The following is a 24,173-nucleotide window of genomic DNA, read 5'->3' as shown; positions in this document are numbered from 1 at the left end:
CTCGCTGGCTGTCTCTATCTCTGTCAAACAAAAAAAAAAAATCTTAAAAAAAAAAAAAAAAAGAAGAAGAAGAAGGGAGTAAGCAGCGTGGAAAATATAGGAGGGTCACAGAGCTTGGGAATTGCTAGAATAGGGAAGTTGCAATTTCAAATAGGTTGGTCAGGGTAGGCCTCACTGAGAAGGTGCCCTTTGAGTAATACTGGAAGGAAATAAGGGAGCCAGTCATGCCAAAATCTGGAGGAAGAGCATGACAGGCAGGGGGCCCTGAGACCTGTTGTGTGTTTGAAGAACTGTAAGGAGGACTGTGTGGCAGGGAGTCAGGGAGGAGGGGGAGAGCTGTAGGAGATGGGGCAGAATGTGTGGGTGGGGCTTTGTAAATCTGTGAGTCTCTAGACTGAGATGAACAGCCATCACAGGGTCTGGAGCAAGTGGTGATCTGAGTTATGGTTTGTTTTTTTTTTTTTTTTTTAATTAATTTATTTTTTAGGGAGGGAGAGAGCACATGAGCAAGTGGAGCGGGGGAGGCAGAGGGAGAAGGAGAGGGAGAATCTCAAGGAGGCTCCATGCTCAGCGGGAGCCCAACCCTGGGCTCCATCTCACGACCCTCAGATCATGACCTGAGCTAAAATCAGGGATGGGAGGCTTAACCTACTGAGCCACCCGGGTGCCCCAACCTGAGCTATGTTTTAAAGGAGCGCTCTGCCTGCTGTGGAGAGAACAAATGCAGGTGGAAGCCGACGGGTGACGAGGGTGCTGCAACCAATAATCCAGGCAAGATGTGATGGTTGCTGGGAGAGTGACGAGAGGTGGGTTTTGAAGGTAGAGTGGAACAGGGTTTGCCAAAGCCTGGTTGAGGGGAGTGAGGGAAAGGGGTGGCAAAGAGGACTCCAAGCTTTGGCTTGAGCACATGGAAGGAGAGTTGCCATTACCTGAGAAATGGAAGGTCTCCGGTGTTCAGTTTGGGGCCGGTTATGTTTGAGATGCCCAGTGACCATCCAAGTGAAAGTGCCAAGAATAAAGTGTTTGCCACCTACCTAGTAGTTGCTCAATAAATATTTGATGAATGAAAGAGAAGGAATATGCAGATTGCTTGCCTGGGCCGGTCCAACCGGTGGCTGGCCTGGAGCGTCAGGTAAGGGAGGAGAGTCTCCTGGCTTTGCAAAAACAGTGCCCTACACCTGGTTAGCTCTCTCCCACTCATCTTTCTCGTAGTGCCTATTCAACTTCGACTACTGTTTTTTGAGTGGCTTTCTTTGGGTCGTGCTTCATGGCATTTCCTCACTTCCTTTTAACAAAGCAGATATTCACGCCATACTATTTATTAAGCGTCTACATTGTGCCGGGCACTATGCTTGCCTTCAGGGACACCGCAGAGGTGAAAGGACCACCCTCTCCGGGAGCCGTGGTAGCCAGGTCACCCAGCCCTTAAACCTGCTCGAACGGTGCATGCCGGGGGGGAGCTCGGAGCCGGAGCTCGAGGGGGGCGGGGCTTTGGGAGGGTCGGAGGAGGGTTTATTGGGCCCACAGGGGGCGGGACACGACGTTGCTGAGGGGATTCTGATAGGTTCCGCCGCGGAAGGCGTGCCGCCGTCAGGCTCCGCCCTCCTGGAACGCAGTAGGCAAATCACGTTACCGCAGCAGTCGGCTGCCCAAGAGGCAGAAGTGGTTGGCGTTCGGGGGTCGTCCGCAGGGTGAGTTCCGTGAGCGGGGCACTCTGGGGGAGGATCCCCGCTCTGGGGCTGCTTGGCTGCGGTCCTTGGGGGCGGGGGGTGGCAACCCAGACCCGGTAGGAGTCCGAAGCCTGGTCCCAGCCCGATGCCTCGGTTCTTCCCGCGTCCGAGAGGCGATCGGTGCCTTTTTGTGGCCCCGGCCCGGCGGACGGCCGCCCGTGGGCGCTCGGGGTTCCCAGCACTACAGAGAGGGTGGGGTCTAACGTCTGAGACACCTTGTTTAGTATTTCTGAGGAATCCGCGGGCTTGGGGAAGTGGTGGCTGGGGGTTGGGGGCTGACGGTGGTGGGCAATTGAGGGCCACTTTGGGACGGAGTGGGGGATCCACGCCCAAGGCTGAGGGCGGCAGAGCTAGCGAGGCCGTAGTGACCCCAGTGCTTTTCTGTCGTTTCTTAGCTTCCAAAGTCCAACAAATAAAGCTGGTAAAAGCAGAGCAGATCTGGTCAGGTCCTGAGACGCTGAGTCCAGAGCAATGTTGCTGAAGACAGGTACCTACGCGGGTGGGGGTGGTTTGGGGAGGGTAGGTGACCCATTGCGGGTAGGGGCTACCTGGAGGAAGTGCCAGCCCTCTGGTGTCTGGGCCTCCTTCCCTGATGTAGGTATGTGGGAAGACATGTTCCTCTTATTCTTGGAGCTGGCCCAGAAAGGAGATGCTCCCCACCTAGGAATCAGTTCCCCTCCAAAGAGGCGTCTTCGTTTCTCATCCTCTCTCCCTCAAAATGCAGAAGTCCTATTTTATGTGTTATCAACATGGCAGAGAACAGCCCTGTAAAGTTAGTACAGTAACTTCATCTTATAGATAAGGAAACAGGCCTGAGGGGGCAAGGGTTCATCCAGATGAGCTGGCTAGGTGCAGGTCCAACCTGGTTGACCCCTTAAGCCCTTCTGAGGCCTCTTGGGGGGGATCTATGGTGGAGAGCAAAGAGCTCTGGATGGGAGTCAGGAGACCTGGAGTCTGACTACCATGTTCTGTTAAGTTGTGTGTCAGTGGGGGGAGCTGGTCAAGGTATAGAAAGGATACAACCTCAGGTGTGAGTTTTTTTACAAATTCAGCACTGCGGTGGCAACAGCGAGTGGGGACTCAGCCCTCAAACACACTGCCCTGCGCCAGGCACCGTGAGCCCCCTCACTGTGACTGTCAGGGCCAGCAGTCGCAGAAGAGCTAGTTCTGCCTTAAGCCCAGGAGTCTGGTTTCCCTAAGGGCTCTGCAGAGCCAAACAGCATATGGATGGGGTAGCGTGAGGGCTGGGGCTATGGGAGCCGCTGACAGTCATCCTTCCAACCCGCCTGCAGTGGTCTTGCTGGCCCTGGTGGCCGAGGTGCTGGTGCTAGAGAATGGGCTCCTGCGGAAGCCACCCATGGGCTGGCTGGCCTGGGAACGCTTTCGCTGCAACACCAACTGTGATGAGGACCCAAAGAACTGCATCAGGTGAGGAAGGCCCACACCTCACAAGCCTTGCCCAAGACCCAGCAGAGGGGGGGCAGAGAGCGGAGGGTCAGCTAGAAAAGAGGGTGGGGCAGAGCGCCCCATCCCAGAGAGAATGCAGCCGGAGGTGACTTTTGGGACATCGGAGACAGCCCGTGACCTGCGTGGGGCCTCGGTGGGAACTGTCAGGCCAGTGGGGCAGGGGCGTTGTGGTGGACCCAGCCCCTGAGGCCACTGAAAGGAGATAATTGTGAGAGCCAGGCTGGCTCAGTCTTGCAAGCCTGGGGGCCCAACCAGGTTGGGCCTTTCATTCCACCCTGATGATGGTTCTTATAGCTTGGATTCACACTCAGATTATCTGAGAAGTCTGAAAAGCTCTGAAGAAGGGGGTGGGGGGTCACTGAGCTGCCCCATCCTCTGCCTCTCACCAGTGAGCGACTCTTCATGGAGATGGCCGACCACCTGGCACAGGATGGATGGCGGGACCTAGGCTACACGTACCTTAACATCGACGACTGCTGGATTGGTGGGCGTGACGCCAAAGGCCGCCTGGTGCCCGACCCCAAGCGCTTCCCGAACGGCATTGCCTTCCTGGCTGACTATGTGAGCCCCACCCCAGCCCTGCCCGTTAGCTGGGGGTCCAGACCACACTCCCTCCCGTCCCAACTGGCACCACTTCACTTAGGGTTCATTTCCACAATCCCTGCTTGAGAAATCAGTCTGGTGGGGGAAACAGATAAATGAACAGCTCATTTTGGCCCACTGTGGTGGGTAAGAGCCAGGAAAGGATCTTATCCAGCCTGGGATTTCAGAAAAATTCACGAGAGGAGGCAGTTCTTGAGCTGATACAAGAGAGATGGCATTCGAGGCAGAGGGGATGGCAGAAGCCCGGCCTAGAAGCCAGCAACTGCCCACGGGAGGTGTGTGTAGGAGTGAGAAGGACCATGGTTGGCAGAGCCCAGGCCAGCAAACTGAGACCCTTTCCTCTGGACAGCGGGGAGCCATGGATAGTTTTATAATGGGGCCTGGTCAGCTGTGCCTGTGAGGTGGCTCCCCGCCTGAGCCCGCAGTGTCCTCAACCCTCCACAGGCTCACTCCCTGGGCCTGAAGCTGGGCATCTACGAGGACATGGGCAACTTCACCTGTATGGGCTACCCAGGCACCACGCTAGACAAGGTGATTCAGGACGCTCAGACCTTTGCCGAGTGGAAGGTGGACATGCTGAAGTTGGACGGCTGCTTTTCGACCCCCGAGGAACGGGCCAAGGGTGGGTCCTCGAGCTGGCTGGAGGCCATCAGGTAGACAGGGAGGGGCGGTCACGGAAAGCTCACAGGTGCCCACCTGACTAAGCTTGAGCTTATCTGTCCTTGTGCCCGCCACGGGGTAGTATTTCCCAATTCCCCGCACCAGAGGCTGGGGGCATTCTTGCCTCCCAGGCTTCCTACCATGCCCCGCCAGGGAAGTGTGTGCAGCTCTGGGTACAGGGGGAGGCACCTCCTCTTTTGAGCCTCAGTTTCCTCACATTTGGTGGGAGGTTTGGACTGAGGCCTCAGATTTCCTCCTGAGCCTTCTCAGTCCTAAAATGTGGGGGTTGGGCTTCTCCAGGGTACCCCAAGATGGCAGCTGCCCTGAATGCCACAGGCCGCCCCATTGCCTTCTCCTGCAGTTGGCCGGCCTATGAAGGGGGCCTTCCCCCAAAGGTAAGCCATTCTGTGCCCCTGCCTGGCAATGCACCCCACACCCGAGCCTCCTTGCCTCCTGTGCAGTCAGGGCTGCTCTCATCATAGCTGCCCATGTGCTGATTTGTGGGTCTAAGAGAGGGTTATAACTGCCCCGGGGGGGCCTCAGCCAGCCCTGGGTCTAGAGAAGAGGAAACACTTGTGAGCTGGGCTGAAGGGATGGGTGTCCAAGGCATAGGAACCACATGTCATGGGCTGACATATATCACCCAGCAAGTCTGCAGTATCCTGGTTGTACTGAGTGGGCCAGGAGATCCAGAAGGCTGGTGAGGCCAGGCAGGTGGAGCTGAGCCTCCCCAGGGGCCCTCCAGCACCTAGGACACTAGAAAGGGTGGGATCAGACCGGCAGACCTGAGGGAGAGTGCTGGCAGGTGGTGGGACTCAGAGAATACAGGGGCAGGAGTGCGGTGGGGAGGGTTGTGGGTACACCAGCCTCGGCCCATACCCTGGGCTCAGCCCCAGGTGGCATGAGAGGGCAGGGGAGACCTGTCTCACCCTGATCTGGCTCAGGGCCTGTTCTCTTCCCCCTCCCCCACCCTCCGTGTCTGCTGCCGAGGCTCCTCAGCCCCTGTGCCGGCCTGAGGCTGCAGGGCGTGACTCTGGGGCTGGACTCTGCCTTCCGCCAACATCCAGGTGAACTACACTCTGCTGGCAGAGATCTGCAACCTCTGGCGCAACTACGACGACATCCAGGACTCGTGGAGTAGCGTGCTCTCCATCCTGGACTGGTTTGTGGACAACCAGGACATCCTGCAGCCGGTGGCAGGCCCTGGGCACTGGAACGACCCAGACATGGTACCAGCGTGGAGGGGGATGGCCACGACAGACCTGCTCCCCACTGCCCTGTGCTGCCTCCCTGGATGCTCGCCAGGTTCTAGATCAGAGCCAGCCGCCTTAGACTCACCACGGGAGCTTGTTTACATGTCTGTTCCCAGGGCCCCACCCCCACCTTTTGGATCCAGAATGTTAGAAGAGGGCCTGGCAATGCCTATTGTTAACCATCTCCCCAGGCAGTTCTGATGTTTCTTGAAACCTGAGGACTGGTCTGTAGCGATCTTGTGTGACACTGTCCCTCTGGAGGGTGAAGGTCACCAAGGGTGCACACCCTCTTGCCGTTCCCTCCCCGGACCGCCCTGCCCCCGCCCTGGTGCCCTCCGCAGGCCTCCACAGGCGGAGTTGGCCCCTCGTACCTACCTCACTCAGAGCCCTGGTGACTTACAGTTTTTTGCAATTTATCTTATGACTTTATAGCTACCTCTTCATTTAGCCAACAAGCATTTACTACCAGTGATGATTATAATAATTACATTATTGTACATATTATTATTACATAGGCCAGATAAACGCCTAGAGAAACAAATTGGCCTGCTGTGGAGTTCTAGTTCCCTCTCTGCCACTTATCCTTGGGAAAGTGACTCCGTTTTTTCTGTGCTTCAGTTTTGTCAATTGGAAAATGAGAACAGTAGCTACCTCATATAGGGTTGTTCTGAGTATTGAAACGGATGATCCTTTAAAACGCTCGGCACAGCTTGGCGCACACGCACAGTGGCTGTTCAGTTGGTATCGCTAAATATGTAACCATGTTGCATTAGCAATAATTGTTTGTGTCCAGTCTGTGGATTGGTCAGGAAGTCCCCCCTTGGTCCTGTCACCTGTGGCTGGGCAGGTGGGTGCTAGGGGCAGCAGCAGGGACTCTGTCCAGGTCTGGTTACCTACTGCTGCCATCTGACTGTATTTCTTGACTTTGGTGTTACGGTTTATAAACACTTTTGGCAACGGGATCCCACTGGATCATCTGAACGACCTGTGACATGGCCAAAACATAGTATCACCCCATATTCTTGGTGAAATAAAAAGCTGAGGCTCACAGGGAGAGTGCTAAGCTCACCCCAAGGCCACACGCTGGGAAATGTTCACAGACCCAGGCCCCACAGGCTGTCCTCCTCCATCTTCTCTTGCCTTGGCTACATGTTTAGGGTTGGACCCCGTGCCCACCTCCCTGGAGAGGACAGAGCTGACTGTTCCTCTCCTCTCTGCCCCCAGCTGCTCGTAGGGAACTTTGGCCTCAGCTTTGAGCAAGCCCGGGCCCAGATGGCCCTATGGACGGTGCTGGCAGCCCCCCTCTTCATGTCCACAGACCTGCGTACCATCTCTGCCCAGAACACGGACATTCTGCAGAATCCACTCATGATCAAAATCAACCAGGATCCCTTGGGCATCCAGGGACGCAGGATTCTCAGGGTACTGGGGTGTGGGGGGAGAGAAGGGGAGGCTGAGGGACTGGGCTCCCCTGAGAACAAGGCTGGAGGCCTGGAGGTCACGGAGGGCTGGGCCTCTGAAATCTGCTCAGCCCTCCTTCCTGGTTGCATTCAGTCAAGGATTCTACTGGGAGCTGCTCCAGCCGTCCCCCGCCTTTGCCTGAGTGAGAGCAAGGCCAGAGCAGGACAGCTTCTGGGATCTGGGGAAGGGATACATCACCCCACAAGTGCACACAGGACAGTGGGGCCCCTCAGTTTGGAAGCACAAGACTTTTGCGCACATCCTGTGATGTCTGGCAGAGAACCAGGGCTTCCCTCCAGAGCTTAGGAGTTGTCTGAGCCAAGGAATGCAACTACTACTAATACTAGACTAGCACTGACTATTTATTGAGAACCTACTGTGCGCTGGGCATTGTGGGTACCTTTTCTCGGGTGAATACTCCTTCCCTCTTTTACAAATGAGGAAATTGAGACTTGAGGAGTCTGAGTTACCCAAGGCCACACAACTGGGAAATAGTACAGTGGAACTTAACTCCAGCAGTAGAGCCTCAAGGCTTGTGCTGCTTGCACAGATCCTCACCTCTCTAGTTAAATCCACACAACTTAGAGAAGGCACATACAGAGTGGGTGATGCCAAGAGGAGGTAACTAATCCCTGCTGGAGGGGCTTATGGTGGAACCAGGCCCAGGGACCTCCTGGAAGATGGGGCTTCACCCTCTGGGCTGTTCAGGGCAGAGTTCATTTTTCTTACTGGACAGTTCCCTCTACTCCAGTGCCAGCAGCTGCCCACATCTATCCCTCCCCTTATCCTACGAGCTCTCTGAGACAGGACCTTACACAGCATTTGTCTCTGTGTTCTAGCATGGGGCCTGGCACACAGGAAGTGTCAGGGAGCATCTGCAGAGTCAGGCAAGAATAAGTTGGGATGCTGGAGGGCCAGGGTATCCCCCCAAACTTCTGCATGACATGGAAGTGTGGGCTAGGGAGACCCAGAGCTCAAAGGAGGGCTAGGGAGGGGATTTCAGGGCCTGCCTGAGCAGCGAGGCCAGCCAGTAGCCACGTTCTGTGCCCAGGAGAAATCCCACATTGAAGTGTTCGTGCGGCCCCTGGCCAATGAGGCCAGCGCCTTAGTCTTCTTCAGCCGCCGGACGGATATGCCTTACCGCTACCACTCCTCCCTCGCCCAGCTGAACTTTAACAGCTCCAACACGTACGAGGTGAGTAACCTGCCACCTGCAGGGCTGCAGGTTTTCCTGGGAGGGGTTGCTGGGAGTGGTGCTCACTTGTACGTGGCGCCCCCCCAGGCCTCGGACCCTGGGTCCTCTGGCAGGAGCCCGAGGGGAGCTGCAGGCATGCAGGGCTGTGGCTGGTACCCTTCTCTGCACTGGTGTTTTCAAGCTCTGCAAACAGAACTACTCTGTATAACTAAGGCCTGGGCACTGAGGCTGCGTGCGTCCCCTTATTGGTCAGTCCTTGGCGGCACGTTCCTCAGGTTGTCCGTGGGCTGGGGCTATCACCACTGCCTAGTTTGGACAACTGCTGGCTTTGCCAATGGAGAAGTCGTGGGAGGTGTAGGGCTCCCACTTCTGTGGGGCATCCTGGAGGCCCACCACAGACAGGCCGAAGTCCAGGGTTTTCTGCCCTCGGATGGGGGCTCCGTGCAACTATTCTTATAGTGGTTTTGGTGATGTCTCCTCCCACTGCAGGCCCAGAACGTCTACACGGGTGATGTCATCAGTGGCCTCCACACTCAAACCAACTTCACAGTGATCATCAACCCCTCAGGGGTGGTGATGTGGTACCTGTACCCCATCAGGAAGCTGGGGACGCCCCAGCACTGAGGAGCTGAGACAGGTGACAGGCTGTGGCGGCGTCGCTGAGCCCAGACTATGGAGCCTCCACATGCCGAGGCCCGAAGGCGGGGTTCTCTGATACCCAGGCCCACTCGGTGACTTGGCCCCATCAGACCCAAAGTGCAATCTCAGGGCCAGGTTCCATGCCCGGCCCAAGTGTGCACCTTCTTGGAAACTTGTCTTGGGGCGATTTCCTGTGGCCTTCCTGGCTTCTACTTTGTCTGCGCGGCCCCACAGATATTACTGAGCAACTCAGCCAGCCTCCTGAGCCCCCACGAGCAGGGGATTGATACCCTCTGACCTTTTGTTCACTCTGAAATCAGGATTTGGGATTTTTCTTATGATTAGGAGTGGAGATCTGACCTCTTGTCAGGAACTCCCATGAATTGTGTGATTGGTTTTCCTGCCTGGATAAGGCCTTGCAGGCTGACACCACCTAGGTAACCTTGGTTCCGTCAGGTTACCAATAAAGCTGTTCTTCAATCGAGTGGTTGCAATGTGGACCTGGGGCCACGGGCACCTTCAGTGAGGGACTCCGGGTGGCAGTACACAGGGTGCTGGTTTCACATCTCACCTCACATGGAAGGTGTGTGGCATCTTCTGGCTCGTCATTTTCCGAAGTGACCTACAGATTGTACTTCCTAGACTTGCCAGACTTGCCTCTCACCAGAGAGCCATCCTGCTCTGTCCCACACAGCGGTGGCGACGACACAGCGAAGCAGAGTAGCAACGTTCCCAGGCCCTTTATCTTGTGCACCCCTTCCCCACGCCACTCAGACTCCTCAGCCCTCCTGCTGCAAGAGCCCGATCTGCTAAGGATTTTGCATTACTGTCTTCGGCACCTGTCAGCTCATGTCCCCCTTTCTGACAGGGCTTCATTCAGTGGCACTCTGGAGCAGGGTGCCAGTGAGGGGGTCAGCTACCCTTTCTCCCACAGGGCCATGACAGCCGGGCCTCTGCCGGCAGTGCCCCAGCCCCTCCCTCGGTTTCTCGTTTCCTAACCTGGCTTCAGAGTAGGTTCAGTTCCCCCAGCTGTGTCCAAAGACAAGTCGAGGGATTCTTTGTGTCTTAAAATATATTTCCTGCTCCTCCTCCTCAGCAAAGTAAAAGAATGGCAGGTTATTGACTGCCCTCCTTTGGTTCCTATTTCCCAAGCCCTATTCATTTAGCTAAGGCCACAGGGGACCTGTGGTCCCTGGTGGCTCTTGTCCCCATTTGGAAACCTGGTAGCAGAGCATTGGAAACCTGGCAGCAGAGCAAGCTAGGTAGGTTTTTCTTGGGCTTTGAATGTGGGAGCACCCAGTACCCCAGGCCTTGCACTATCTTGCCCTGTGGGAACTCTTCTGGGTAGATCTTCCATGGTTCCTCCCTCAGGGTTTGAGTTCCTTTATAGGAATACGGTAGAAAGAACTTACAGGTGCACATTTTACAATGTCATTTAAGATTACTGAGGCTTCATTGATTGAGTCTGGGGTCATCAGAGAGAGCTCCCTTTTCCCAGCTGATGTCTTAAGGCTGTGGGTCACTTAGAAGGTCGGAAGCCTACCTCCTCCCTTGGAGGCCTCTGCCCTTGGAGGCCAGTCACCCCTGCACAGCTCCAGCTTTGGATCTTGATCACAGTCCTGTTCAATCCTGGATGGAATGGACTCAGCTGGGAACAATTCTTTGGCCAGTCCTAGGAAAGAAGTCTTCCCCACAACCCTGGGATGTGGCAGGGATGGTGGCTGAGACCATGGACTTGGGAGTCATGGTTAGGGAGCAGCCGGGACTTGACCAGTCAGTTCATTTGCCTTCCAGACTGAGATACGGTTACATGTCTTCACTTGTGGTTCTCTCTTTAGCCTTCATGCTCTCGATATCACACCCTGCCTATCTTCCAGGTGTTGTTTTACTCCCTTCTACCCAAGGCCAGTTAGGAGCTCAATTATTTTTTCCCAATTCAAGGCATCCTTGTTTGGACCCAAGGGTACACCCCATCTTTTAAGAAGCACTTTGTTATAGAAATTTTCAAACACAAAAATAAAATGGTGAACCTTCATGTACCCATGACCCAGTTCTAACACCCGTAAACATGTGCCAATATTTCACAGCTGTCTTCCCATACATACTTTTTGTGAGCTGGAGTATTAGAAAGCAAATCAAAGAAAACTGTGAATAGCACTATGTAGCTCTAACAGGTCTTTAAAAATATTTGTGACCTTAATACAATTTTCCTGGCCATCAAAATAAAGTTTTTAATAATCTAATAACCATTCTGTGTTCAGTTTTTGCCAACTGTCTCAAAATACCTTTCTATAGTTTCTTTCAATCAAAATGCAAGCAAGGAATCAACAAAAGTGGTCTAGTAATAACCACCAAATGTTTGTTCCCTCCATAAAAGCAATGAAAAACTTGCCACATGTTATCAGAATCAACTTTTACAGAACTCTGGAATTTAATCAAAAGCCTGCAGCAACCCAGACTGCCTTCAGTTAAGACAGAGAGTAGAACCTTGGTAAGAACAGCAAGCTTGGTAATTCATTAGTTGACTCTACTACTAGATTTTAAATCGGCTATATTAAATATGTTCACAGAGCTAAAGGAAACCATGTATAAAGAGCTAGAGGAAAGAACAGAATAATGTCTCACTAAATAGAGAATATCACTAAAGAGACTGAAATTACAGAAAGGAACCAAATACAAGTTGAAAAATACAATAACTGAGATTTAAAAACAACAACAACAATTAATTTGACATGCCCAGGCAGAAGAAATCGGCAAGCTCAAAGATAGGTCCATTGAAATTCACCTGTCTGAGGAACAGCAGAATGAAGAAAAATGAACGGAGGCTCAGAGACCTACAGGACACCATGCAGCACACCAACATACACAGAAGAGAGAGAAAGGGCAGAAAGAATATTTGAAAAAATCATGGCTACAAGTTTCCCCTATTTGATGACAAAAATTAAGCTACACATCCAAGAAATTCACGAGCTCCAAGTAGGGTAAACCTAAAGGGATTCAACCCTAGACAGAACCCAAACTCTAAAAAGACAAAAGGAGAATTTTGAAAGCAGCAAGACAGAAGCAAATCAGCACATACTAGGGAAGATACTTGAGATGAATGAAAATGAACATACGACGTACCCCAAACATGAAAACATGACGTACCAAAACTCACGGAGTGCAAGTAGGGATCAGAGGGAAATCTGCAGCTATAATTTGCTTATATGAAAAAGAGAAAAGACAACCCAAAAAATGGAAGAAAATGTCTGCAACAGACATGTCATATAAGGGACTTATGTTAAAATACATAAAGAACTCTTACAACTCAATCAAAAGACAACCCAATTTCAAAATGGGCACAGGATCTGAACAGACATTTTTCCAAGGAAGATAAGCAAATGGCCAGTGCTCCACATCACTAACCATTAGGGAAATGCAAATAAAAACCACAGGATACCACGTCACACCTAAAAGGATGGTTAGAATAAAAATTCATAATTGTTGATAAGAATGTGGGGAAATTAGAACCCTCATATGCTACTGGTAGAAATGTAAAACTGGTACGGCTCCTGTGGAAAATGATCTGGCAATTCCTCAAATGATTAAATATAGGATTACTATACGACCTGGAAATTCCACATCTAAGTATATATGCAAAAGAAATGAAAACATATGTCCATAAAAACCCCGCACACAGATGTTTATAGCAACATTATTCATAGCAGCCAAAAGGTGGAAACAACCCAAATGTCCACAACTCCTGAATGAATAAACAAAATACAGTTAACCATACAATGTAATATTAGTCAGCCACAAAATGGAGTCAAGCACTAACACCTGCTACAACATGGATGAACCTTGAAAACCTTATGCTAAGGTAAAGAAGCTGGTCACAAAAGACCACATATTATATGATTCCATTCCTTTGAAAGTCCAGGACAGGGAAATGTGCAAAACAGAGAGTAGACTAGTGGTTGCTTAGGGCCAGGTGGGGAGGATGGTGGGATAAGAGATAACACTGAAGAGTACAAGGCTTCTTTTTGAGGTGATAAAAATGTTCTTGACTTGACTAGAGCAATGGTTGCACATATCTGTGAATATACTAAAACCCATTGAATTGCACATATTAAATGAATGAACTATGGTTACGTGAATTATATCTCAGTAAAGCTGTTAAAGAAAATTCACACCAAGGGGTGCCTGAGTGGCTCAGTCGTTAGGCATCTTGATCCCGGAGTTCTGGGATCGAGCCCCACGTCGGGCTCTTCCGTTGGGAGCCTGCTTCTTCCTCTCCCACTCCCCCTCTCTCGCTAGCTGTCTCTTTCTGTCTAATAAATAAATAAAAATCTTAAAAAAAAATTCACACCAGGGGCGCCTGACTGGCTCAGCTGGTAGAGCGTGCGACTCTTGATCTCGAGGCTGTAAGTTTAGCCCCATGTTGGCTGTAGAGATTATTTAAAAATAAAAATTTTAAAACAACAACAACAAAACTCACGCCCATATCCATTGCAGTATTAAGCACAATAGTTAAGACACGTAACCCAAAAGTCCACTAATGGATGAATACATAAAGAAATGAAGTATATACATACATATTATTCAGCCTTAAAAAAGAAGGACATTGTCACATGCTACATGGATGAACCTTGAGGATACACTGAGTGAAATAAACTTGGCACAAAAAGATGGATACTGTGTGATTCCACTTACATGAGGTATCTAGTCAATTTTGTAGAAACAAGTAGAATGGTAGCTGCCAGGGGCTTGAGGGAAGCGGGGAATGGGGAGTTGTTTAATGGGTATGGAGTTTCAGTTTTGCACGAAAATGTTCTAGACATCACTGCACAAGAATGTGACTATAGTTCACACTACTGAAATGGACACTTCAATATGGTTAAGATAGGCTTTATGTTATGTTTTTTACCATATTTTTAAAAAAAGATATATCCCTGAGACTCAACGAGATGTCCAGCATTTAGGGGTGGTGGCTGTGGAGAGGCCCAGGTCAGCAGGGTCCAATGAGGCTAATAGTAGTACATGGGCTTGTGAAGAATATGTTTAGTGTGGGTCACAAACAGGACAGCAGCACTCCCCGGGAATGCAACAACATACACCAAAAAAAGGGGAGTCCCATCCAGACGTGCACATCTTCCCACCTTAGGATGCCTAAGAGGAGGAATGATGACGAACGGAACGGGTGTCGTTAGGAATGGACACCCTCCTGCCACTGGCGATCGAGCACATCAGGTAGAAGCCAACTTCCCACTAATGATTCCTCCTCCACTTCCTTCTTTTTCCAGACTCCTGGTAAAATGCAAAATAACATGGTAATATTCCTTTTCCCCATTCGATGTTATCCAAACTTTTCTGCCATCCTTACCTGAATATCAGATAGTTCCAGGAACAGAGCCAGCCTCACTCTTCCCCAAGTTATTTCCAACCATAAAAGGGTGAACAAGGAGAAGGGAGAGGAATATGATCTGTCAGGTGGATATTCAGGGTAAAGAGTAAGAATTTTAAAAGTGGGGCTGCTGAATAAGCTATGAGATGTACCCCCAGCCCAACTCAAAAACACCAAGCTGGCATTCACTCACAGACCAAAGTGCCTGTGGGAGGCGCAGGACTCAACACCACACACCGCGGAGCCGGGGAGGGAAGAGCCTTGACCACCAGCGCAGCAGGTAACAGGTGTGCAGACCTCAGTCCTGGCTCGAACCCTGCAGTGGCCTGAGAACTGGCTCCAGCCCCTCTCAGCCACAGCCTGGGAGACCCTGGAGAACACTGCCTTAGACCATCACCCACAGACAAGAGAGCCTTTGTGGAAGTCCAGGTTTCCAGGAAAGAAATTCCAGCACACCACTGGAGAAAGAAAATAAAAATTTGGACGCACTAGAGAGGGAAAGAGGAACAGTTTGAGTTTACACATGTCACTCCTCCCCCAAGGAAGCACACCTCAGTGCCAAGTCAGACGTTTCTTGGCCCTTGATTTCTCCCACAGGGAAAAATGAGAGCATGTGAGTGAGCACATGGCTTCCCCAGTTGTGCAGCATGTTGCCAAACAAACCTATTTCTCACTCACTCTGACCAGAGTACTGAGTCATGAGCGGCATGACTTGGGGGTGGGAAAAGGCTGGCAGAGTGACACATAAGACCCTCACAAGGCATTAAAGGGACGATGGATCCTACTGTGTTTCAGACTCCAGTAAGAAGCCTGCCCACAAGTTGATCTTGCCTGCAGATCCCCCCATACCGCTTTACCCTCTGAAGGGTTTTCTGTGCAAAGTCTTGATGGTGACAAGAGTGAGCTTTGGCTGATAGCTAGTGAGCATGCACAGAAAGCCAGCCGGAGTCTGCAGACTGGGAGAGACCACAAACTTGAGCTTTAACCCTACCCTTGAGAAAACAAAACAGACTGTCAGGGGTGCCTGGGTGGCTCAGTCGGTTAAGCGTCAGCCTTCTGTTCAGGTCATGATCTCAAGGTCCTGGAATGGAGCCCCACATAAGGCTCCCTGCTCAGCGGGGAGCCTGCTTCTCCCTCTCCCTCTGCTGATCCCCCTGCTTGTCCTCTCTCTCTCTCTAATAAATAAATAAATAAATAAAATCTTTTTAAAAATTCAAAATAGCTGTTTTAAGGAAGCCCAATGAGCTACAAGAAAACACAGAAAGACAATTCAATGAAATCAGGAAAACAATAGACGAATAAAATGAGATAGAGATAGAAAGACAAATAGATAGAAATAATACCAAAAAAGAACCAAATGAATTCTGGAGCTGAAGAATACAATGAACGAGGTGGAAAATGCCACAGAGGGCATCAGCTGCAGAATGAAGCAATCAGGAGAAAGAATATGTGAATTAGAACAAAGGAACTTTGATATTATCTAGTCAGAGACTAACAAGGGAAAAAGAAGGAGAGAGTGAAGAAAGCCTATATGATCTACATGATGCCATCAAAAGAAGCAATGTGCTAATTACTGGAGCCCAGAAGGAAAAGAGAGGGAGAAGCAGAAAGAGAAAGATTTTTTAAAAAGATTTTATTTATTCATTTGAGAGAGTGAAAGAGAGAGAGAGGGAGAAAGTGCACAAGCAGGGGGACAGGGAGAAGGAGACTCTGCTGAGCAGGGAGCCTGACATGTGGCTCGATCCCAGGACCTGGAGATCATGACCTGAGCCGAAGGCAGATGCTTAACCATCTGAGCCACCCAGGCTCCCTGAGAAAGCTTATTTAAAAAAATAATGGCTGAGAGTTCCCAAGGTCCCAACTTCAAGAGATTTTCTCCAAGATACATTAGGATAAAAGTGTTGAGGGGCGCCTGGGTGGCACAGCGGTTAAGCGCCTGCCTTCGGCTCAGGGCGTGATCCCGGCGTTATGGGATCGAGCCCCACGTCAGGCTCCTCTGCTATGAGCCTGCTTCTTCCTCTCCCACTCCCTGCTTGTGTTCCCTCTCTCGCTGGCTGTCTCTATCTCTGTCGAATAAATAAATAAAATCTTTAAAAAAAAAATCTCGGCTCCACTTAACAACTGTGCAATCCTGAACAAGCTACTTAATTTCTCTGTGCTTCCACTTCCTCCTNTCTCTCGCTGGCTGTCTCTATCTCTGTCGAATAAATAAATAAAATCTTTAAAAAAAAAATCTCGGCTCCACTGAACAACTGTGCAATCTTGAACAAGCTACTTAATTTCTCTGTGCTTCCACTTCCTCCTCTCTAAAGTAGGGATGTTAACAGTTCACACAGGATTGTTACTCAAGAATTACACGAAATAATTTATCTAAAGCACTTAGAATGGCACCTGATGGCTAATGATTTTGAACATTTTTTCATGAAAAAATGTTCAAAATCATTAGCCATCAGGGAAATTCAAATCAAAACCACACTGAGATACCACCTTACGCCAGTTAGAATGGCAAAGATAGACAAGGCAAGAAACAACAATTGCTGGAGAGGATGTGGAGAAAGGGGATCCCTCCTACATTGTTGGTGGGAATGCAAGTTGGTACAGCCACTCTGGAAAACAGTGTGGAGGTCCCTTAAAAAGTTAAAAATTGAACTACCCTATGACCCAGCCATTGCACTACTGGGTGTTTACCCCAAAGATACAGACGTAGTAAAGAGAAGGGCCATATGCACCCCAATGTTCATAGCTGCATTGTCCACAATAGCCAAATCATGGAAGGAGCCGAGATGCCCTTCAACAGATGACTGGATTAAGAAGCTGTGGTCCATATATACAATGGAATATTACTCAGCTATCAGAAAGAACGAATTCTCAACATTTGCTGCAACATGGACGGCACTGGAGGAGATAATGCTAAGTGAAATAAGTCAAGCAGAGAAAGACAATTATCATATGATTTCTCTCATCTATGGAACATAAGAACTAGGATGATCGGTAGGGGAAGAAAGGGATAAAGAAAAGGGGGGTAATCAGAAGGGGGAATGAAACATGAGAGACTATGGACTATGAGAAACAAACTGAAGACTTCAGAGGGGAGGGGGTGGGGGAATGGGATAGACTGGTGATGGGTAGTAAGGAGGGCACGTATTGCATGGTGCACTGGGTGTTATACGCAACTAATGAAGCATCAAACTTTACATCGGAATCTGGGGATGTACTGTATGGTGATTAACATAATATAATAAAATAAAATTAAAAAAAAAAAAAAAGAATGGCACCTGAATAAGTAATTATTTGGTGCCGGGTCTTCTCTACATCGTGGTTTTTGCCCCTAAGCCGGGGCGCCCTCTGCAGGAAGCTGTAGGAAGTAACAGGCTCTCTTTAAGGGGTACCCCAGTCTTCATCTCTTCCTGCCTGCTACCACCCTTTTTAAAAGGGCAGTTCTAGGTTTACTGAAAAATTGAACAGAAAGTCGAGTTTCCATATATCCTCTGTACCTCCCAGGCCTCCTCCACTGTGTCCCCTATTATTAGCATCTTGCATTAATGTGGTACATTTGTTATAACTGATGATAATATTGAAACATTATTATTAGCTACAGTCCATAGTTTACATTAGGGTTCTCTTTTTGTGTTGTATATTTTATGGGTTTTGACCAATGTATGACATGTATCCACCATTATAGTACAGAAGTGTCACTGCCCTAAAATCTTGGGCTCCACTTACTCATCCCTCCCACCCACCTCCAACCCCACTGCAACCACTAATCTTTTCATTGTCTTCATAGTTCTGCCTTCTCCAGAATGTCATAGAGCTGGAATTCCACAGTATGTAGCCTTTTCAAATTGGTTTCTCTCCCTTGGCAAGATGCATTTAAGGTTCCCCCATATCTTTTCATGACTTGATAACATTTCTTTTTATTGATGAAAATATCCCATTGTATGTATATATCACTGTTTATCCATTCAGCTACAGAAGAACCTCTTGATTGCCTCCAGATTTTGGCAATTATGAATAAAGCTGCTATAAAACTTCAGGTGCAGATTTTTGTGTAGACATAGGTTTTCCACTCATTTGGAAAAATACCAAGGAGTTCCAATGCTGGGCCACATGGTAAGAACATGTTTAGTTTTATAAGAAACTGTCAAATTGTCTTCCACATGGCTGGTCCATTTTGTACTTCTACCAGCAGTGAATGAGAGTTCCTGTTGCTCCATCCTTGCCAGAATTTGGTGTGATCAGTGTTCTGAATTTTAATTTTAATACGTGTGTAGTGGTAGCTCATTGTTTTAATTTGAAATTCCCTAATGATATGTGATGCTGAACATCTTTTCATATGCTTATTGGCCATCTGTACATCTTATTTAGTGAGGTGTCTTTTCAGGTCTTTTGCCCATTTTTAATTGGGTCATTTTTTTTCTTATTGTTCAGTTGTACGAGCTCTTTGTATATTTTGGAAACCAGTCCTTTACCAGATGTGTCTTTTGCAAATATTTTCTCCCAGTCTGTGGCTTCTGTTTTCATTCCCTTAACAGTGCCTTTTGAAGAGCAGAAGGTTTCCATTTCAGTGAAATCCAACTTACCAATGTTTTCTTTCATGGATGGTACTTTTCGGTGTTGTTTCTAAAAACTCATCACAGAAGTGAAGGGCATTAGATATTCTCCTATGTGATCTTCTAGGAGTTCATAGCTTAACATTTCACATTTAAGTCTTTGATGCATATTGAGTTAATTTTTGTGAAAGATCTGTTTTTAGATTTTTTTTTTGCATGTGCATATCCAGTGTTCCAGTGCCATTCATTGAAAATACTATCGTTTCTCCACTGAATTATCTTTGTTTCCTTTTTAAATATAGTTGACTATATTCGTGTGGTCTGTCTATCCATCCTTTTGCCAACACCACACAGTCTTCATTATTGTAGCTTTACAGCAGGTCTGGAAGTTGGATAGAGGCAGTCTTCCAAATTTGTTGTTGTCCTTCGATATTGTGTTGGCTACTCATGATCTTTTGCTTCTCCATATAAAATTAGGATCAATTTGCTGATATCCACAAAATAAGTTGCTAGGACTTTGATTAGGATTGTGTTGAATCTACAGATCAAACTGGAAGAACTGACATCTTAATAATACTGATTCTTCCTATCCTTGTACATAGAGTATCTCTCCATTTATTTAGAATTTCTTTCATCAGAGTTTTGTAGTTTTATCCGATATAGATCTTGTACGTGTTTTGTAAAATGTATGCCTAAGTATTTCCTTTTCTTTCGTAAACGGTATTGTGTTTTTTTTTAAAAGACTTTTTATTTGAGGGAAGGGGGGCAGGGGGAGGGAATCCTCAAGCAGACCCCACACATATTGCCGAGCAGGAAGTCTGATGTAGGGCTCGATCCCAAGACCTATGGGATCATGACCTGGGCCAAAACCAAGAGTCGGACACCCAACCGACTGAGCCACCCAGGTGCCCCAGTGGTATTGTGTGTGTGTATTTAAGATTCATTTATTTCTTAGAGAGAGAGAGAGAGAGAGCAAGTAAGTAGGGGGAGGGGCAAAGGGAGAGACAGGATCCTGATGTGGACTCCCCGTTGAGCACAGAGCCTAACAAGGGCTCGATCCCAGGACCCTGAGATCATGGGTTGAGCAGAAATCAAAGGTCAACCACTCAACCAACTAAGCCACCCAGGCACCCCCACAATGGTATTGAGTTTTAAATTTCAAATTCCTGGGGCACGTGCGTGGCTCAGTTGATTAAGCGGCTGCCTTCAGCTCAGGTCATGATCCCAGGGTCCTAGGATCGAGCCCTGCGTCAGGCTTTCTACTCAGTGGGGAGTCTGCTTCTCCCTCTGCCCTTCCACTCATACTCTCACTTTCGCAAATATATAAAATTTAAAAAATAAATACATTTCAAATTCTAGTTATTTATCACTGGTATATAAGAAAACAACTGACTTGTATATTAACCTTGTATCCTGCAACTTTCATACAATCACTTATTAGTTTCAGGAGGGTTTTGTTTTGTTTGATTTGGTTTTGGTTTTCTAGTCAATTCTCTGGGATTCTCTACATAGATAATTATGTCATCTGCAAACACAGTTTTATTTCTTCCTTCCCAATCTGTATATCTTTTATTTCTTTCTCTTGTCTTATTGCATTAGCCAGGGCTTGCAGTATATGCAGTAATAGTGGTGAGGGGACATCTTTTCCTTCTTTCTGATCTTGGCAGAAAAGCATCTAGTTGTTCATTACTGAGTTTGATGTTAGCTGTACATTTTTTGTTTTGTTTTGTTTTCTTTTTTGAGGGGGGAGAGGGGCAGGAGAGGGAGAAAGATAATCTCAAGCAGACTCCACACCCAGCACAGAGCCTGATGTGGGGCTCGATTTCATAACTCCAAGATCATAACCTGAGCTGAAATCAAGAGTTGGATGTCAATTGAGCCACTGAGGCACCCCTAGCTGTAGGTTTTTTGGTAGATGTTCTATATCAAGTTGACAAGTTCACTCTAATCCTAGTTTACTGAGATATTTTATCATGAATGAGTGTTGGATTTTGTCAAATGCTTTCTCAGCTCATTTATATGATGGACTACATAATTAATTTTTGAATATTAAACCAGCCCTTGAATACCTGGAATAAATTCCACTTGGTCATGGTGTATAATTCTTTTTTATATATTGTTGAATTCATCTTGCTCATATTTTTTGAGGATCTTTGTATCCATGTTTATGAAAGATATTAATTTGTAGTTTTCTGGCAATGTTTATATGGTTTTGATGTAAGGTTAATGCTGGTTGCATAGAATGATTTAAAAAGTATATCTTCTATTCCTATTTCCTGGAACAGAAAATTTCATTCTTCCTTAAATGTTTGGTACAATGTACCAGTTAACCCCCTGGGCCTAGTGCTTTCTTTTTTGGAAGGCTATTGGTTACAGACTCAATTTATTTAATACATATAGGCCTATTCAAACGATCTATTTTTCTTTGTGAGTTTTGGTAGATTATGTAGATTGGTAAACTGTGCCTTTTGGTAGACTGTTTTGATAGATTGGTCCATTTACCAAATTTGTGGACATAATAGTGTTTATAATATTCCTTATTATCCTTTTAATACCAATGGGATCAGTAGCAATTGCCCCACTTCTTTTTTTAGTTATTCTATTTTTTTGAGTATAGTTGACACACATTACATTAGTTTCAGGTGTACAACTTAGTGATTTGACAACTTTATACACTTGTTATGTTCGCCAATATAGTTACCATCTGTCCCATTACATTGCTATTGCAATATTTGACTAAGTATTCCTTATGCTCTTTTCATTTTTTAAAGATTTTACTATTTGAGAGAGAGAGAGCACAAGTGGGGAGGAGAGGGAGAAGCAGAGACCCTAGTGCAGGGCTCCAACCCAGGACCCTGGGATCATGACCCAAGCCGAAGGCAGACACCTAACCGACTGAGTCACCCAAATGCCCCTCCCCCCTTATGCTCTGCTTTTTATTCTTGTGACTTACTCATTTTGTAACTGGAGACCTGTCTCTCCCTCTCCCCTTCACCCATTTTGCCCACCCCCCCTTTCATTTCTGATATTAGGAATTGGTGTCTTCTTTTTTTCTCAGTTAAACAAGCTAGAGGTTTACAATTTTATTGATTTTCTTCAAAGAACCAATTTTGGTTTTGTTTTTCTCTACTGACTCTTTTTAATTCTATTGATTTCTGTTCTAATTTCTTTTCTTCTGCTTACTTTGGATTTAAGCTGGTGTTTCTCTAGTTTCCTAAGGTAAAAGCTTAGATTACTGATTTTAGATCTTTTACTACATCCCACAGTTTTGATACATTGTATTCAGTTTAATTTAGTTCAAAATACATTTTGACTTCAGGGTGCCTGGATGGCTCAGTCAGTTAAGTGGCTGGCTCTTGATTTCAGCTCAAGTCATGATCTCAGGGTCCTCAGATCAAGCCCTGCATCAGGCTCCACACTCAGTGAGGAGTCTGCTTAAGGATTCTCTCTCCCTCAAATAAGTAAATCTTTAAAATTATATATATATATCTTATATATATATATATATATATAAGAAGCATATATATATATATGTAAGTTTTTTACTTCTTTGAAACCTCTTTGACCGATGTGTTATTTAGAAGTGTGTTGCTTAACCTCCAAGTATTGTGGGATTCCCCCATCTTTCTCTTATTGACTTAATTTCATTGCATTTTGAGAGTATGCTTTGTATGATTTTTTTAAAAGATTTTATTTACTTATTTATTTGACAGAAAGAGAGAAAGGGAGAGCACAAGCAGGGGGAGCAGCAGAGGGCGAGGGAGAAGCAGGCTCCCCACCTTGCAGGGAGTCCAACATGGGGCTCGATCCCAGGACCCTGAGATCACCACCCGAGCTGAAGGCAGACACCTAACCAACTGAGCCACCCAGGCACCCTGTACTTTGTGTGATTTCTATACTTTTTAATTTGTTAAGGTGTGTTTTGAGTCCCAGAATGTGGTCTATCTTGGTGAATGTTCCGAACTTGAGAAGAATGCATATCGTTACTCAATGAAGTATTCTATAACTATCGATTAGATCTAGCTGTTTGATAGTGCCTATTTAGTTCAACTACATCCTGATTTTCTGGCTGCTGGATCTGTCAGTTAGTGATAGAGGGGTGTTGAATTCTCCAACTACATTAGTGGATTTGTCTATTTCTCCTTGTAATTCTCTGTTTTTGTTTCATACATTTTGGTTCAGGGTTGTTATATCTTCTTGGGAATTAACCCTTTAACATTATATAATGCCCCTCCTTCTCTCTGATAATTTCCTTTACTCTGAATACAGCTTTGTTTGAAATGAGTATGGCTTCCTGGCTTTCTTTTGGTTTGTGTTAGCAAAGTATATCTTACTCCATCCCTTTTTCTTTTTAAAAAACTTGTGGTAAAATTCACATTAAATTTACTGTCTCAACCATTTTTAAGTGTACAGTTCAGTGGTGTTAAATATATTCACATTGTTGTGCAACTACTCCCCAAAACTTTTTCTATCCCTTTCCTCTTAATCTATCTGTGTCTTTATATTTAGAGTGGGGTTTTGTGTAGACAATATATAGTTGGGTCTTGTTTTTTTAATCCACTCTGACAGTCTCTGTCTTTTGATTTGTGTATTAGGCTGTTAGTATTCAAAATGATTACTGATAGAGTTGGATCAATATCTATCATTTTTTTCCTGTCCTCTATCCATTTTTTTTAAAGATTTTATTTATTTATTTGACAGAGAGAGACAGCCAGCGAGAGAGGGAACACAAGCAGGGGGAGGGAGAGGAAGAAGCAGGCTCCCAGCCGAGGTGCCTGATGTGGGGCTCGATCCCACAACGCTGGGATCATGCCCTGAGCCAAAGGCAGACGCTCAACGACTGCGCCACCCAGGCGCCCCTCCTGTCCTCTATCCATTGCCTTTGTTTTTTTTTTTCTTATTCTTTTTGCTTTCTACACTTCTTCTGCCTTCTATGGTTTTAATTAAGCATTTCATATGATTCCATTTTCTCTCCTCTCTTGCAATATGATTTATGCTATTTTTTTCTAAAAAAACTTTTTAAAGTGATTCCTCTAGAGTTTGCCATATACATTTACAACTAATCCAAGTCCACTTTCGCATAGCATTATACCGCTTCACAGAACAAATACCTCATAACAGAGTATTTCTTTTTTTTTTTTTTTTAAAGATTTTATTTATTTATTTGACAGAGATAGAGACAGCCAGCGAGAGAGTGAACACAAGCAGGGGGAGTGGGAGAGGAAGAAGCAG

The 24,173-nt window shown here is 47.1% G+C and overlaps 1 protein-coding gene across 1 annotated transcript; it reads left to right on the top strand.

The window, feature by feature from the left end:
* Positions 1 to 9: 9 nt before the first annotated feature.
* On the top strand, positions 10 to 10,963 carry NAGA (alpha-N-acetylgalactosaminidase). Its single transcript, XM_002926674.4, has 11 exons — positions 10 to 806; positions 1,565 to 1,691; positions 2,126 to 2,217; positions 3,023 to 3,158; positions 3,587 to 3,758; positions 4,245 to 4,422; positions 4,761 to 4,855; positions 5,528 to 5,689; positions 6,938 to 7,135; positions 8,226 to 8,369; positions 8,859 to 10,963. Exons 3-11 carry the CDS (start codon positions 2,202 to 2,204, stop codon positions 8,991 to 8,993), a joined length of 1,236 nt encoding a protein of 411 aa, XP_002926720.1. The 5' UTR covers positions 10 to 806; positions 1,565 to 1,691; positions 2,126 to 2,201; the 3' UTR covers positions 8,994 to 10,963.
* The last annotated feature ends 13,210 nt before the right edge of the window (positions 10,964 to 24,173 follow it).

This window comes from Ailuropoda melanoleuca, chromosome 15, assembly GCF_002007445.2.
Source record: "Ailuropoda melanoleuca isolate Jingjing chromosome 15, ASM200744v2, whole genome shotgun sequence".
Lineage (NCBI taxonomy): Eukaryota > Metazoa > Chordata > Mammalia > Carnivora > Ursidae > Ailuropoda > Ailuropoda melanoleuca.
The sequence above is the reverse complement of the archived record's forward strand: the minus strand, read 5'-3'. Positions and strand labels throughout refer to the sequence as shown.